Source organism: Phyllopteryx taeniolatus, chromosome 14 (assembly GCF_024500385.1).
Source record: "Phyllopteryx taeniolatus isolate TA_2022b chromosome 14, UOR_Ptae_1.2, whole genome shotgun sequence".
NCBI classification, from domain to species: domain Eukaryota; kingdom Metazoa; phylum Chordata; class Actinopteri; order Syngnathiformes; family Syngnathidae; genus Phyllopteryx; species Phyllopteryx taeniolatus.
In genome coordinates this window covers 5,349,102-5,361,268 of record NC_084515.1, presented here as the reverse complement: position 1 = coordinate 5,361,268, position 12,167 = coordinate 5,349,102, and the positions used below count along the sequence as shown (strand labels likewise).

Here is a 12,167-nt window from a genome sequence, read left to right as displayed (position 1 = left end):
TGACTCTAGCCTCATTTCATCTTCCGTCCCAAGCTGTCCAATTCCTTCTTTCTAACTTTTGTTGCTAACCAGAACTAAGAAACGACAGTATAGACTCCTTTTGTGCGAGGCTCGGGAGCATGTGGTGCACGTGAGCAAATGACTGACATCTCTTCAGTCATGCCTCCTGTCTCTACGCCCCCTGATTGGCTATTCTTGTCCCGCCGTGCCCAGTTGTAAAATAATAATTAAAATTAAATTGGAGGCATTAGATGGGGCGAGAGAGGGATGATTTTTCAAAAGATCATGATAATAATATTCTGCTGTCAGGTCATCCATCCAGTACAACATCCATTTTGCTCACTAGGGTGGCGGGCGTGCTGGCACCTATCTCAGCTGCCTCTTGGCGAGAGGCGGGGTATACCCTGAACTGGTCGCCAGCCATTTGTAGGGCACATATAGACAAACAACCATTCACACCCACAGGCAATTTAGAGTCTTCAGTGAACCTACCATGCATGTTTTTGGGATGTGGGAGGAAACCGGAGTATCCAGAGAAATCCCACGCAGGTACGGAGAGAGCATGCAAACAGGCATCCACACAGGCGAGGCCGGATTTGAACATGTGTCCTTAGTTTTCTGAAAACCGAAAATTCCAGCTTTAATTGTGAACAAATCAGCAAGGGCCAATCAGCAAATAAATCAGTTAAGTTGCAGTTCTGGTCCTCTGAGGCCAAAGCATTGACTGTGACTTTTTTTTTTTTATTGCAGGGCATTATTGACATCATTTTTGTGATTGGGGTCAACCCAATGTCTCAGAGCTCACAGAGCATGATGTACAATCCAGTCCTGATGATGTGCCAGAACATTCCGGACAGGCCCAGCCTTAGCGGCAGCATAGGAGCTGGTTTTCCTGGGGGGTTCCCTATGTACAACCAGTACCTGTACCACTATTGCTTCATGGACCCAGAGGAGGTCAATAAGACAATTCCTAAAAACTTGCAATGATCATTTAGTCATGAATAAGTGGTTAAGAATGTGGCTGTGGTCAAAGTGTCGAAGGTTCCTTTCACCACCACTAGCAAGGGTAACAGCAGAGAGTGCATGAGCAGATGTAAAAGTTGAACTTATAGTGAATTACGGTCATGTGTTTTGCCCACTGCTTCAGTGTATCAGTCAAATTTTGTGTATGCATGTACATGACAACAGGAAAGGTCTCAATTTAATTTCATTAAATGCTCTTTTCTCAGGCCGTAGCATTAGCTTTGAGTCTGATGGTGGTGTTGGCCCTGTCATTGGCTGCTTACTACTCCTGGAAGACTCGTAGCAAAATTTGGCGCCATGGCAAAGCTAACATTTACTGGGACGAGCCACTGGTCAGGCATTCAGAGGGGCAGAATGTTCAAGACTGGGTGAGTAATTGGTTGTTTTTTTTTTTTTTTTTTTTTTTTTTTTTTGTGATTCCATACAAAAATGATTGACCAGGCCAGGTTGAAGTTCATCTGTCGTCCAAAATCAGCTGGGATAGGCTCAAGCTTGAAAATGGATTGGTTAATATTTTTAAAAAGGCTCATTTATTTGGATAGCATCTGGGTGTGTTTGTAGGTTTCTAGTCAAAGAAAGAAAATGTTAAGGCCATCATGCGCAGATGCATAATCACAATAAATTTTTCTGAAAACTGACCACTGACAACCAAGTCTTGCATAGTCATACAAGTTGCTGTGGACTTAGAGATAGCGATGTCTTTATCTACGGCACACCCAGGTTTCACTCTGTCTGATCATTAACTAGTGATAGCTGCAATAACAGCACATATTGTAGTATCTGTCATGACAATAAAGAAGTTATAAGATTATTTTATTCTTTAAAGTTGGTTGAACAGATGTGTCCGTCCTGAACTACACAGGATCATTACTGGCTTGGACTGACTATAAAATAACTGCTTTAATTAGAATCTAAATGAGAACTCAGGACATATATATTTTTTCTGAGATTTGTTATACTTACTATCGAGCATTGACACACATTTTTTAGCCCAGCAGATCTTTGTTGCCAACCAAAACAGCAGTACCTACCAAAGTACCGGGTGTCTCAGATGAAGATGTCTCAATGGCTGCCACTTCTTCTCACCTCACTTTAACAAAGTTGCTAATAATTAAAAAAACACTCTAAATATTGCACTGAACATATATTGACGTAATTAAATAGAATGTAAAGAAATTAAATTAATAATTAATAATGACGTTTTTATCACTTTTTTTTTGCTTCAATTCAATGGACAATGTGCTGATCCTTTTAATGTGGGTGCCTTGGCCACCTGGGGTCAGTGTAATACAAACATACAAATATACTGTACATGGAGACATATCAGCTCCTAAGTAAGCTGCAATAATATAAGTCATTCTTCGCAGAGGACCAAGAACATATGCTTGTGAGTATTGTCATATTATCAGTCTATATGTGTTGCTCTACCATTGGTGTTCAAATATCCGTTGCTTAAAGCGTTGAAGCACCATGACACCGATGCAATTCTTTAACCTGTCTATTGCGTTTTGCATTGTTTGTTAGAATTAAGTTAAGCAGACTTTCCTAAGGCGAAGCTATGTGGTTGTTTTAAATATATACAACATGTAATTCTCTTACCCTGCCTCTTGCCTGAAGATAGCTGGGATAGGCTCCAGCCCGCCCACGACCCTAGTGAGGATAATATGCGGTACAGAAAATGGATGGATGGATGTTTGTTTTATGTTTAGTTTGCCAGTAAACTACTTTGGAGTGGCCTAAGCACCTTGAAGCCTCTTTTTTTAAATTTAATTATCCATCCATCCATCCATCCATTTTCTGAGCCGCTTCTCCTCACTGGGGTCGCGGACGTGCTGGAGCCTATCCTAGCCATCATCGGCCAGGAGGCGGGGTACACACTGAACTGGTTGCCAACCAATCGCAGAATTTTTAATTTGTTTTTTTTTTTTTCCACAATCTGCCAAACTGCTGCTTGTTGTGACAGTGCGATCACAGTGCCCACCATACACCACTCAAATCTCAAGTTTTTGCTCTCAAGTCAAAGCAAATAATTGGATGAACAACAGATCATATCTTGAAAACTCATATCTCCTATATGAATAAAGTAAAAATGTAAAATTCACTTTGATTGCTTTACCATCTAGCATGCAGCTGCAGAGCCCTGTCACTGCTACACTGTTTGTACATCCTAGCAGGGGCCTCTTGTGGCCTTCAGCAGTGTAGCAGGAATGTATCCTCTCCGGTATGACTCATTATGAGGAGAGACGGAACACAATTAGTTTATCCAAACTGCCTTGGCCTACATTCTCCCAGTGATTGTGAGGCGGCTTCATTTGAAAGCGGTCCACATGCTGGGCAATTTGTGTACCACAGTGAGAATGCTTTGCCTTGCAGGGAGGCATATTTAATGTATGGGCATACATGTATAATGTATAAAAGGGTCGGGTTGCCACTGTGCTGCTGTATGAATCCCCAAAGAGTGGTGATGTAAATGATTCAGCCTGGGCGGCTACACAAAGCATCCTAGAAGTTATGCCTCCTTGTAGTATAAGAATGCGAGAACTGTATAATATATGATCAAATGTGAAATACTGTACAAGTCACAACATACAACACTATATCATATAATATAAATGTAATTGTTATATTATATAATTATGTTTTACATTACCAACTAACTGAAAATTATCCTATCAGGTTAATATGTAAGCAATTAATTGGATTGGAAATATCCATCCATTCATCCATTTTCTGTACCGCTTATCCTCACAAAGGTCACAGGCGTGCTGCAGCCTATCCCAGCTGTCTTCGGGCGAGAGGCGGGGTACACCCTGAACTGGTTGCCAGCCAATCGCAGGGCACATAGAAACAAACAACCATTCACACTCACATTCACACCTATGGGCAATTTAGAGTCTTCAATTAACCTACTATGCATGTTTTTGGGATGTGGGAGGAAACCGGAGTACACCCACGCAAGTACGGGGAGAACATGCAAACTCCACACAGGTGAGGCCAGATTTGATCCCAGGTCCTCAGAACCGTGAGGCAGATTTTCTAACTAGTCGGCCATCGTGGCGCCGCCCATTATGGTCATATCACTTAAAAAAGTGCACACCTACATATAGGGATCAGCGCACCAATAAAACAGACACAATAAACCAATTACACCTCCCCACCTAAGGTTTTGACCAATTAAAAGCTTTAATACAGTATGACTGAAAAATATGACATCCCTGCATGAATACCTAGTTCCATTCATCCATTCTCAACACCACTTATCCTAGTTAGGGTCATGGGGCACTGGAGCCTATCCTAGCGGACTTCAGGCGAAACACCCTAAACTGGTCGGCAGTCATTCACAGGGCACATATAGACACGGACAACCATTCGCACTCACATTCACACCGTCACCGAGTGGTAACTGAACCCACGCTGCCCGCACCAAAGTCAGGCCAGTGTACCACTATCCCATCAATGACATCATGAATAGTTTTTTTTTGTTTGTTTGTTTTTTAAACAAAATGTGTATCATTATATAAATAATGTTAAGTCCTACTTTTTTCAAGGACAAATAGGCATGTTTTTTTTTTTAACAGATTAATTGCATTCCCATTTATTACAGTACGGAAAAGCTGATTTGATATGAGTGTTTTGAGATACGAGCGTGGTCATGGAACAAATTTAGCTTGTCGCTCAAGGCACCCCTGTATTTGTATTGCTTTAGCACAAAAACAGCAAATAAGTGAGTTTTTCAGCAAATTACTGGATGATAGATACCCCCAAAAATCGTTGAATCCTCTATCGAGTTAAGGTCTGGTGATTGACTTGGCCAGTCTAAGATCTTTCACTTTTTCCCCCTGATGAAGTCCTTTGTTGTGTTGGCAGTGTGTTTTGGGTCATTGTCTTATTGCGTGAGGAAGTTTCTCCCGATTAGTTTCGATGCATTTTCTGTAAATTGCCAGACAAAATGGTTTTGTAAAATTCTTTCTTCTGCTATCGTCATGAGTTACGTCATCAATAAAGACTAGTGAGCCCGTTCCAGAAGCAGCTATGCAAGCCCATGACATGACCTCCACCATGCTTCACAGATGAGCTTGTGTGTTATGGATGGTAAGCAGATCCTCTTTCTCCATACTTTGGCCTTTCCATCACTTTGGTAGAGGTTAATCTTGACCTCATCAGTCCATAAAACTTTGCTCCAAAACCTTTGTGGCTCATCTCTGTACTTCTTTGCATAATCCAATCTGGCCTTCTGATTCTTTTTGCTGATGAGTGATTTGCATTTTGTGATACGGCCTGTATATTTCTTCTCTCCAAGACTTCTTCGAACAGTGGATTGAGATACCTTCACCCCTGCCCTGTGGAGGTTGGCAGTGATGTCACTGACTGTTGTCTTTGGGTGTTTCTTTACAGCTCTCACAATGTTTCTGTCATCAACTGCTGTTGCTACCCTTGGCCGACCTGTTCGATGTCTGTTGCTCAGTACACGAGTAGTTTCTTTCTTTTTCAGGACATTCCAAATTGTTGTATAGGCTATGCCCAATGTTTGGGCAATAGCTCTGATTGATTTTCCCTCTTCTTTCAGCTTCAAAATGGTTTGCTTTTACCCCATAGACAGCTCTGTGGTCTTTAAGTTTGCTTAACAGCAAATGCAATTTTCGCAGGTGAAACCCAAAGCCAAAAACAAGCACTATTTAATGTTTAAGCAATCAATCTAAAAGGCAAGACCTGAGCAAATAGAAATACCCACCAATCACATGTTCCAATGCATTTGCTCACTTGAAAAGTGGGTGGCTTCAAACAAAAGGTATTCTGTCCTGAGTTGTTTAACACATCTAGATGTAAACACCATGAAATAAAAGCTGCAATTCTGAACTTGTGTCATATTCATCTTTTAATCTGAAACCCAAATGCCTTCAGTATACAACAAAAAAATAGGAATTGATCTTGGTGTTCCAATACTTTTGGAGGGGACTGTAACTACGGGTTGATGGTGTGATGGTTTGAAGCTGAATTTGATAAAATTGCGTTTTATTTATGACTGGTATATTCAGACAAAAGTTAAACACATGTATATCATTTATTTAGTGAGTGCGAATGTGCCCTGTGATTGGCTGGCGACCAGTTCAGGGTGTACCCCGCCTCTCGCCCGGAGTTAGCTGGGATAGGCTCCAGCACGTGAGTGAGGATAAGCGGTACGGAAAATGGATGGATGGCTGCTATGGTATATGTAAACATGAACAAAGCCTAAACATGGTATATTGTCATCTTTGGTTGTTCTTGAAGACATCTTTTGTAAAGCAAAAGACATTGTAGACTATTTCCTACGGGGGCTTTTTCCTGGTCTCCTGCTATAGGGTTCCACCATTTACCCGTGCCAGAAGGAAGTTCTTTCACCTGTTTTGCCGAATCCGGAGGTTGATTGCGCATATACCCTATTAAAGGCAAAGTTAGTGTTTTTGTTTTGGAAATTCACTTGCTAAAATTACTTCCTCCCCTCATTAAACTTTGAATTTAATATCATATGACTTTGTTGGAAAAATATAACTAAATTCTCATAAGATTATTATTCTTGAAAGGATTTTGATCTTTTTTTCTCAAAAAAAATACTTTATTCTCATAGCATCACAGCTTTTGCTTTGCTCAACGATATTTGTTATCGCAACATTGTTGTTGTTTTTTTTGCCTCAAAAATTGGAGAACCCCTATTATAATGTATTAATTTAATGTGTCTGTTTGTGTCATTAATTCTTACAAAGTGGATTAGAACATTGGCTCAGTGACTAGACAAACTAGAGAAAGCTCTCAATAAGATCATCTCCACTAGCTGGATGATCTTCTTCTATCCTGTGTGGATGTTCATGAGATCTATTTCACCGGCCACTTTTTTTTTTGCCCATTTACCGTCCTCTTTGCTCTTTCATCCAAATATTGGTCAAAGAGAGTAAAGATGTATTACACCATATGACAGCAGATTACAACAGATCTAGTGCTGCATTTTGTTGCGCCAGATACATATGATGTGCCAACTCATAAATGCAACATCCACAGTTTCACGTTCTATGATGTAATGATGACACACGTTTGCTTTTTTTTTTTTTTTTTTTTTTTAACTTTGGTACATTTCAGATTCTGTTCTTTCATTACTTTTAGTGATGGAGTTCAATGAGTGCCTATACTTTACACAAGTATCTGGACTTCTACTTCATATTTTTGCCACCTCTGGCTTATGTCTCTTTGCTGTGTTTAGGTAAACCATGTTGGAGAGGGACGCAGCACCCAGCGGGCACCAACATTTGTTATATCAGAGAAAGGAGCTTCTGACCTACGTGAGGGAAACAGTGTGGCCTACTACTGCCATGATACAGGCCTCAGTCACAGCCAGGAAAATTTGAAAAGCAAAAGGTGAGAATTGATTGTATTCATTTTTTTTCTCTAACATTTTTAAAAGTGAAGCTCTGTTAATACCTGGTGCATCCAGAAAGTATTCGCAAGGCTTCACTTTTCTCCACATTTTCTCATCATGTCTGTGCACTGTATGGCCAATTGTCCCAATATTTTTGTCTACATCATGTTTGCATGTTTTCATACAGTTGAACATACAGTAAGTGTATAAATATTTCTAAAATTACAGTGTGTGGCTTCAGAGTTGAAAATACAAGAGTTGGTGTTAGCTATAATAAGCATCGACCATATTCACTGTTGGTTCGTGGCAGTTGCAACATGTGCGGTCGCAACATGTTAAGTATGTATTAATTGCCATGGTAATCCATTTAATTTTTTATCACAAAAGGAAGTTTTAAGTAGGGAGTATAATTCTTGCAATAAAGTTATCAGAATTGTTTTTTCATTCTGTTTATTGGCTCAGTGGTGCTGTGAGATACGAGTGACTCGTTTTTAAAATATCAGCCGTCATTCGGCCAACTTTTTGCTTTGACTTGAGAGTGCAGACTTGAGGTAAGAGCACTGTATGGTAAATGGTAAAAGGACTGCACTTATAGCGTGGCAATGACAACCGCATAGCCTTAGCCTTTCAGTCTGCTAGCTTAATGCTAACGCTAAATATAATTTATGTTGCGGTGCTTCAGCCCTTGAAGGAACGGTTTGAACACAAACGGTGCGATAACACACGTTGACAGACGCTATAACAGTACTCTTATTCTCTGCATAAAACGACTAATATTAGTGGCGCACTAATGATCTGACAGAGAAGTTAGACATCCCTATGAACAGTATATCCGTCTGTCTATCTTATACTGCCTCCAAGTGGCCAAGGCGGGCACACTAAAAAGGATCAGCATAATGGACTTCAATTGATGTAGTGTGAGAAAATAATTATTTTAAATTCTGTTTTAGTCAAGGAACGAATTAAACTTGTATCTCAAGGCGCCAGTGTATTGACAAAATTTGCTTTATTGCGTATTTTTCCAGCTTCTGTAAGGAGAGTAGCAAGCATCAAGACGCTGACCTTCTGTACCAGAACAGCAGGCCTGCATTGTGCAGCAGCTCCTCAGGTGAAGCCGATAGCAGCAGGAAATCCGGCTTAAGGGAACAGAGGAACCACGGAGATCGTGCTGCTCGGGAGACGGTGGAGCGCCGAAATGAAACACCTTACAACACTGGAGGAGACACTGCCGATGAGCTGGACCAAAACCGAGACCGATACCTCTTCAGGTGACTTCATCCTCCTTTGCTACTTACTGGACCATAATAAAACAGTCAATGTAGTAATTTTGCTACTACATTGGAATGGCGAGAAGAGCATGACAACTGTTGTCATTGTGACCTCAGATTGCCTACTTTAGTGGTCTATGACAGTGATTCACAATCCAATTTACCTCTTGATCTGAAAAGCATTTATTTACTACAAACCATGTATCTTTGTTCATCTATCTATGCCAGTGACGTGTCGTGAGAGCTACAACAATTGAATGCTCTTCTATTAGATGGCAGTTGGTACAATTAACTATCCACAATCCACTTGTTGCCGTTCATACAACAAAATAGCTTTGTGTTCAACTCAACAGGCCCGAATTTCACATTGACTAAGTAATTTTTGTAAACAAATTGAGACGAGATCATCATTATTTCAGTACACAGTAAAGCCCTTCGAGGTTCGGCATTTGTGAATTCACTGGTAATCAAGTTGTTTTGTGGGAACCTATCCTCCATTATTCACTAAAACAACTGAACTGTTTGCTTGTGCTCAGCCAAAAGTAATATAATTACTATAATATATAAGTACTCACGCGGCACGGTGGCCGACTGGTTAGAGCGTCAGCCTCACAGTTCTGAGGACCCGGGTTCAATCCCCGGCCCCGCCTGTGTGGAGTTTGCATGTTCTCCCCGTGCCTGCGTGGGTTTTCTCCGGGCACTCCGGTTTCCTCCCACATCCCAAAAACATGCATTAATTGGAGACTCTAAATTGCCCGTAGGCATGACTGTGAGTGTGAATGGTTGTTTGTTTCTATGTGCCCTACGATTGGCTGGCAACCAGTTCTGGGTGTACCCCGCCTCCTGCCCGATGACAGCTGGGATAGGCTCCAGCACGCCCGCGACCCTAGTGAGGAGAAGCGGCTCAGAAAATGGATGGATGGATGGATAAGTACTCACCACCATCTTGAGGCATCTTGGTGCCAAGCCCAAGTGCTAATGTTCCTGCCTAGTTGTGTGTCTTAAGCACCCTTTACGGCACGCCAAATAAAAACAAAGACAATAATGATATAATTTTAGACAGTAATCCACTGCAAATTCCAGGTTCACTATTCACAAATGTGCCTCACATTTCTGAGGACCAGGGTTCAAATTCGGCCCCACCTGTGTGGAGTTTGCATGTTCTCCCCGGGTACCCCGGTTTCCTACCACATCTCAAATCATGCGTGGTAGGTTGATTGAAGACTCTAAATTGCCCGTAGGTGTGAATGCGTGTGCGAATGGTTGTTTGTTTATAGGTGCCCTGTAATTGGCTGGCAACCAGTTCATGGTCTACCCCGCCTCTCGGCCGAAGATAGCTGGGATAGGCTCCAGCATGCCCGCGACTCTAGTGAGGATAAGCTGTACAGAAAATGGATGGATGGATATTATAAGATGAGTTTGAAATGATATTACATGGTTTTGGGATCATATTTTGTGGTAAATTCACATAAATATAGGCAATTATAAACATTTTACAGGGGGCCTCAATTACTTGCTGGAAGCAACAAAAATAAGAATGCCAATCATGTAAAGAATGTGTTTAATGATTATTTCATTTATGTAACGAAAAGCCAATCTAATAGTGAGTCTGGTTTGTCTCTTGCACATGCAGATTCTTTAAATATGAAATATATAAAGCGTTTATTATGTTTTCTCCCCTGTGCAGACAGTACCCAGAGATCATTTCAGACCAACAGCGCCAGCAGTACAGGCGAGATTTCGACTCCGCCCTGGTTCGCTATAAGAGCCTGTGTGAAGAAATGGATGACATCTGTGACCAGATTCACAAGCTGAGTCGAGAACTCCACTCACTGGACAAGGATTCCATGAAGTACCAGGTAGCCTCTCATTGGAGAATGTTTGCTTATGGAATGTAGTCATTCCATTCCATTCCTAGGACTTGTAATTATTCTTTCGATTTAACATAAAACATCTTTGTTCGTCTATCTAGGCCAGCGACATATACTGACAGGCAGGAGGCACAATTAGCAACTGTATCCAACTGTTGCCATTCATAAAACAGAATACTAGCTTTGTGTTCAACTAAACACACCAAGTCAATTTGTGGCACAAATCATCATTATTTCAATGTGTATATATGCTTTTTGTGACAATTTAGTTTGGTGTTGTGGTGTGAAAAAAAAACAATTAAAATATGCTGATCAGTTAAGCATATTTATTACATTATTGTTTCTATTCTCAGGATGTGGTTGATGAATATAACAGACTGAAAGATCTTAAAAGGGTGAGTGTAAACAGATGTGCAAATAATGGGTAGTTATAGTATAGGCAACATTTTAAGACATAACACATGATCAAGAACGTAATCATTCTATTGTCCAATGCTACAGCCAATAGCAATTAGCTAGAGGTTAGTATATAGTAATCTTAAAAATCTCATTTTAATATACTGTATGTTATTCTTTGATAATATTAAGTTTGCTTTTGTTTTTCTTCCAGTGTAATGTACAGTACTTTCTCGGCGATAACGTTTTTATTGGCCGCCATTGATATTCGTTAAATTATTACCTAATAAAAACACCACCATTTTTCCGCAGCTGGTCGACAAACATTTGTTAAAAATGTTTAACATATGAATAATGTTTTAAAATGTTTCTCTTTCAGGGACCAGATTATCAGGGAAAAAAGAGGGAGAGCAAAGAACTACGGCAAAAACTGTTTCACATCAAACGCCTGGTAAAAAACTTTGACCAAGGTCTTTGTTAGCACATGTCCATCAGTCTAAAGTTGAAGAAACAAGGATGCAATCAGACAGGACTGCACATGTTAACATTGATGCTTTAAAACTGGATAAAACATGTTGCTCACTTTGTTTACATTAACCATGTGGCACTGAGGTTACTGGCACAGCTTGTGAACTTTGCTCTGAAAAAAATCTGAAATAAAACATATTCCTTTGTGAAAGAACATCACTGCATATAAAAAGTCTGCACACCCCTATTCAAATTCCAGGTTCTTGTAATGTACAAAATGAGGCCAAGTTAAATAATTTCAAAACTTTTATCATTAATGTGCCATAACCTGTAAAGAGCAATTGGGGAAAAAAAAAACTTTTGGAGAAGGGAATAAAAAACACACTGAAATAATGTAGTTGCACAAGTGTGCACACCCTCTTTTAACTGGGAATATACTGTAGCTGTGTTTGTAAGTAATCAATCACATTAAAACTCATTGTAAATGGGAGTCAACTCACACCTGCCACCATTTAAAAGTTCCTTAAGCAAAAATAAATGTTAAATGTTCTAGTATGCTTTTTCTAACTTTACTTTTTGCTTTCTATCCGAGACTTCTCTGGGGAAAAAAAAATTCACAATGATGGAAAAAGCTTTTAAATGATTTATCTTGGTCTCATTTTCACATCACAAAAAGTAAGCATTTCAACATGGGTGTGTGGATTTCTACTGTATGATATGTTACAATAAATAAAAAAAACTGTCGTTAATGAC

The 12,167-nt window shown here is 40.1% G+C and overlaps 1 protein-coding gene across 1 annotated transcript in view; it reads left to right on the top strand.

Annotated features, from left to right (window-relative positions):
- The window catches only part of LOC133488626 (uncharacterized), a 29,619-nt gene extending 17,456 nt beyond the window's left edge, over window positions 1-12,163 (top strand). Inside the window, exons 8-14 of the mRNA XM_061796722.1 lie at window positions 751-954; window positions 1,230-1,391; window positions 7,256-7,410; window positions 8,437-8,679; window positions 10,367-10,538; window positions 10,904-10,945; window positions 11,326-12,163. Coding sequence (XP_061652706.1) covers window positions 751-954; window positions 1,230-1,391; window positions 7,256-7,410; window positions 8,437-8,679; window positions 10,367-10,538; window positions 10,904-10,945; window positions 11,326-11,427 — 1,080 coding nt within the window. The 3' untranslated portion in view covers window positions 11,428-12,163. The remainder of the gene's footprint in view (window positions 1-750; window positions 955-1,229; window positions 1,392-7,255; window positions 7,411-8,436; window positions 8,680-10,366; window positions 10,539-10,903; window positions 10,946-11,325) is intronic.
- The last annotated feature ends 4 nt before the right edge of the window (window positions 12,164-12,167 follow it).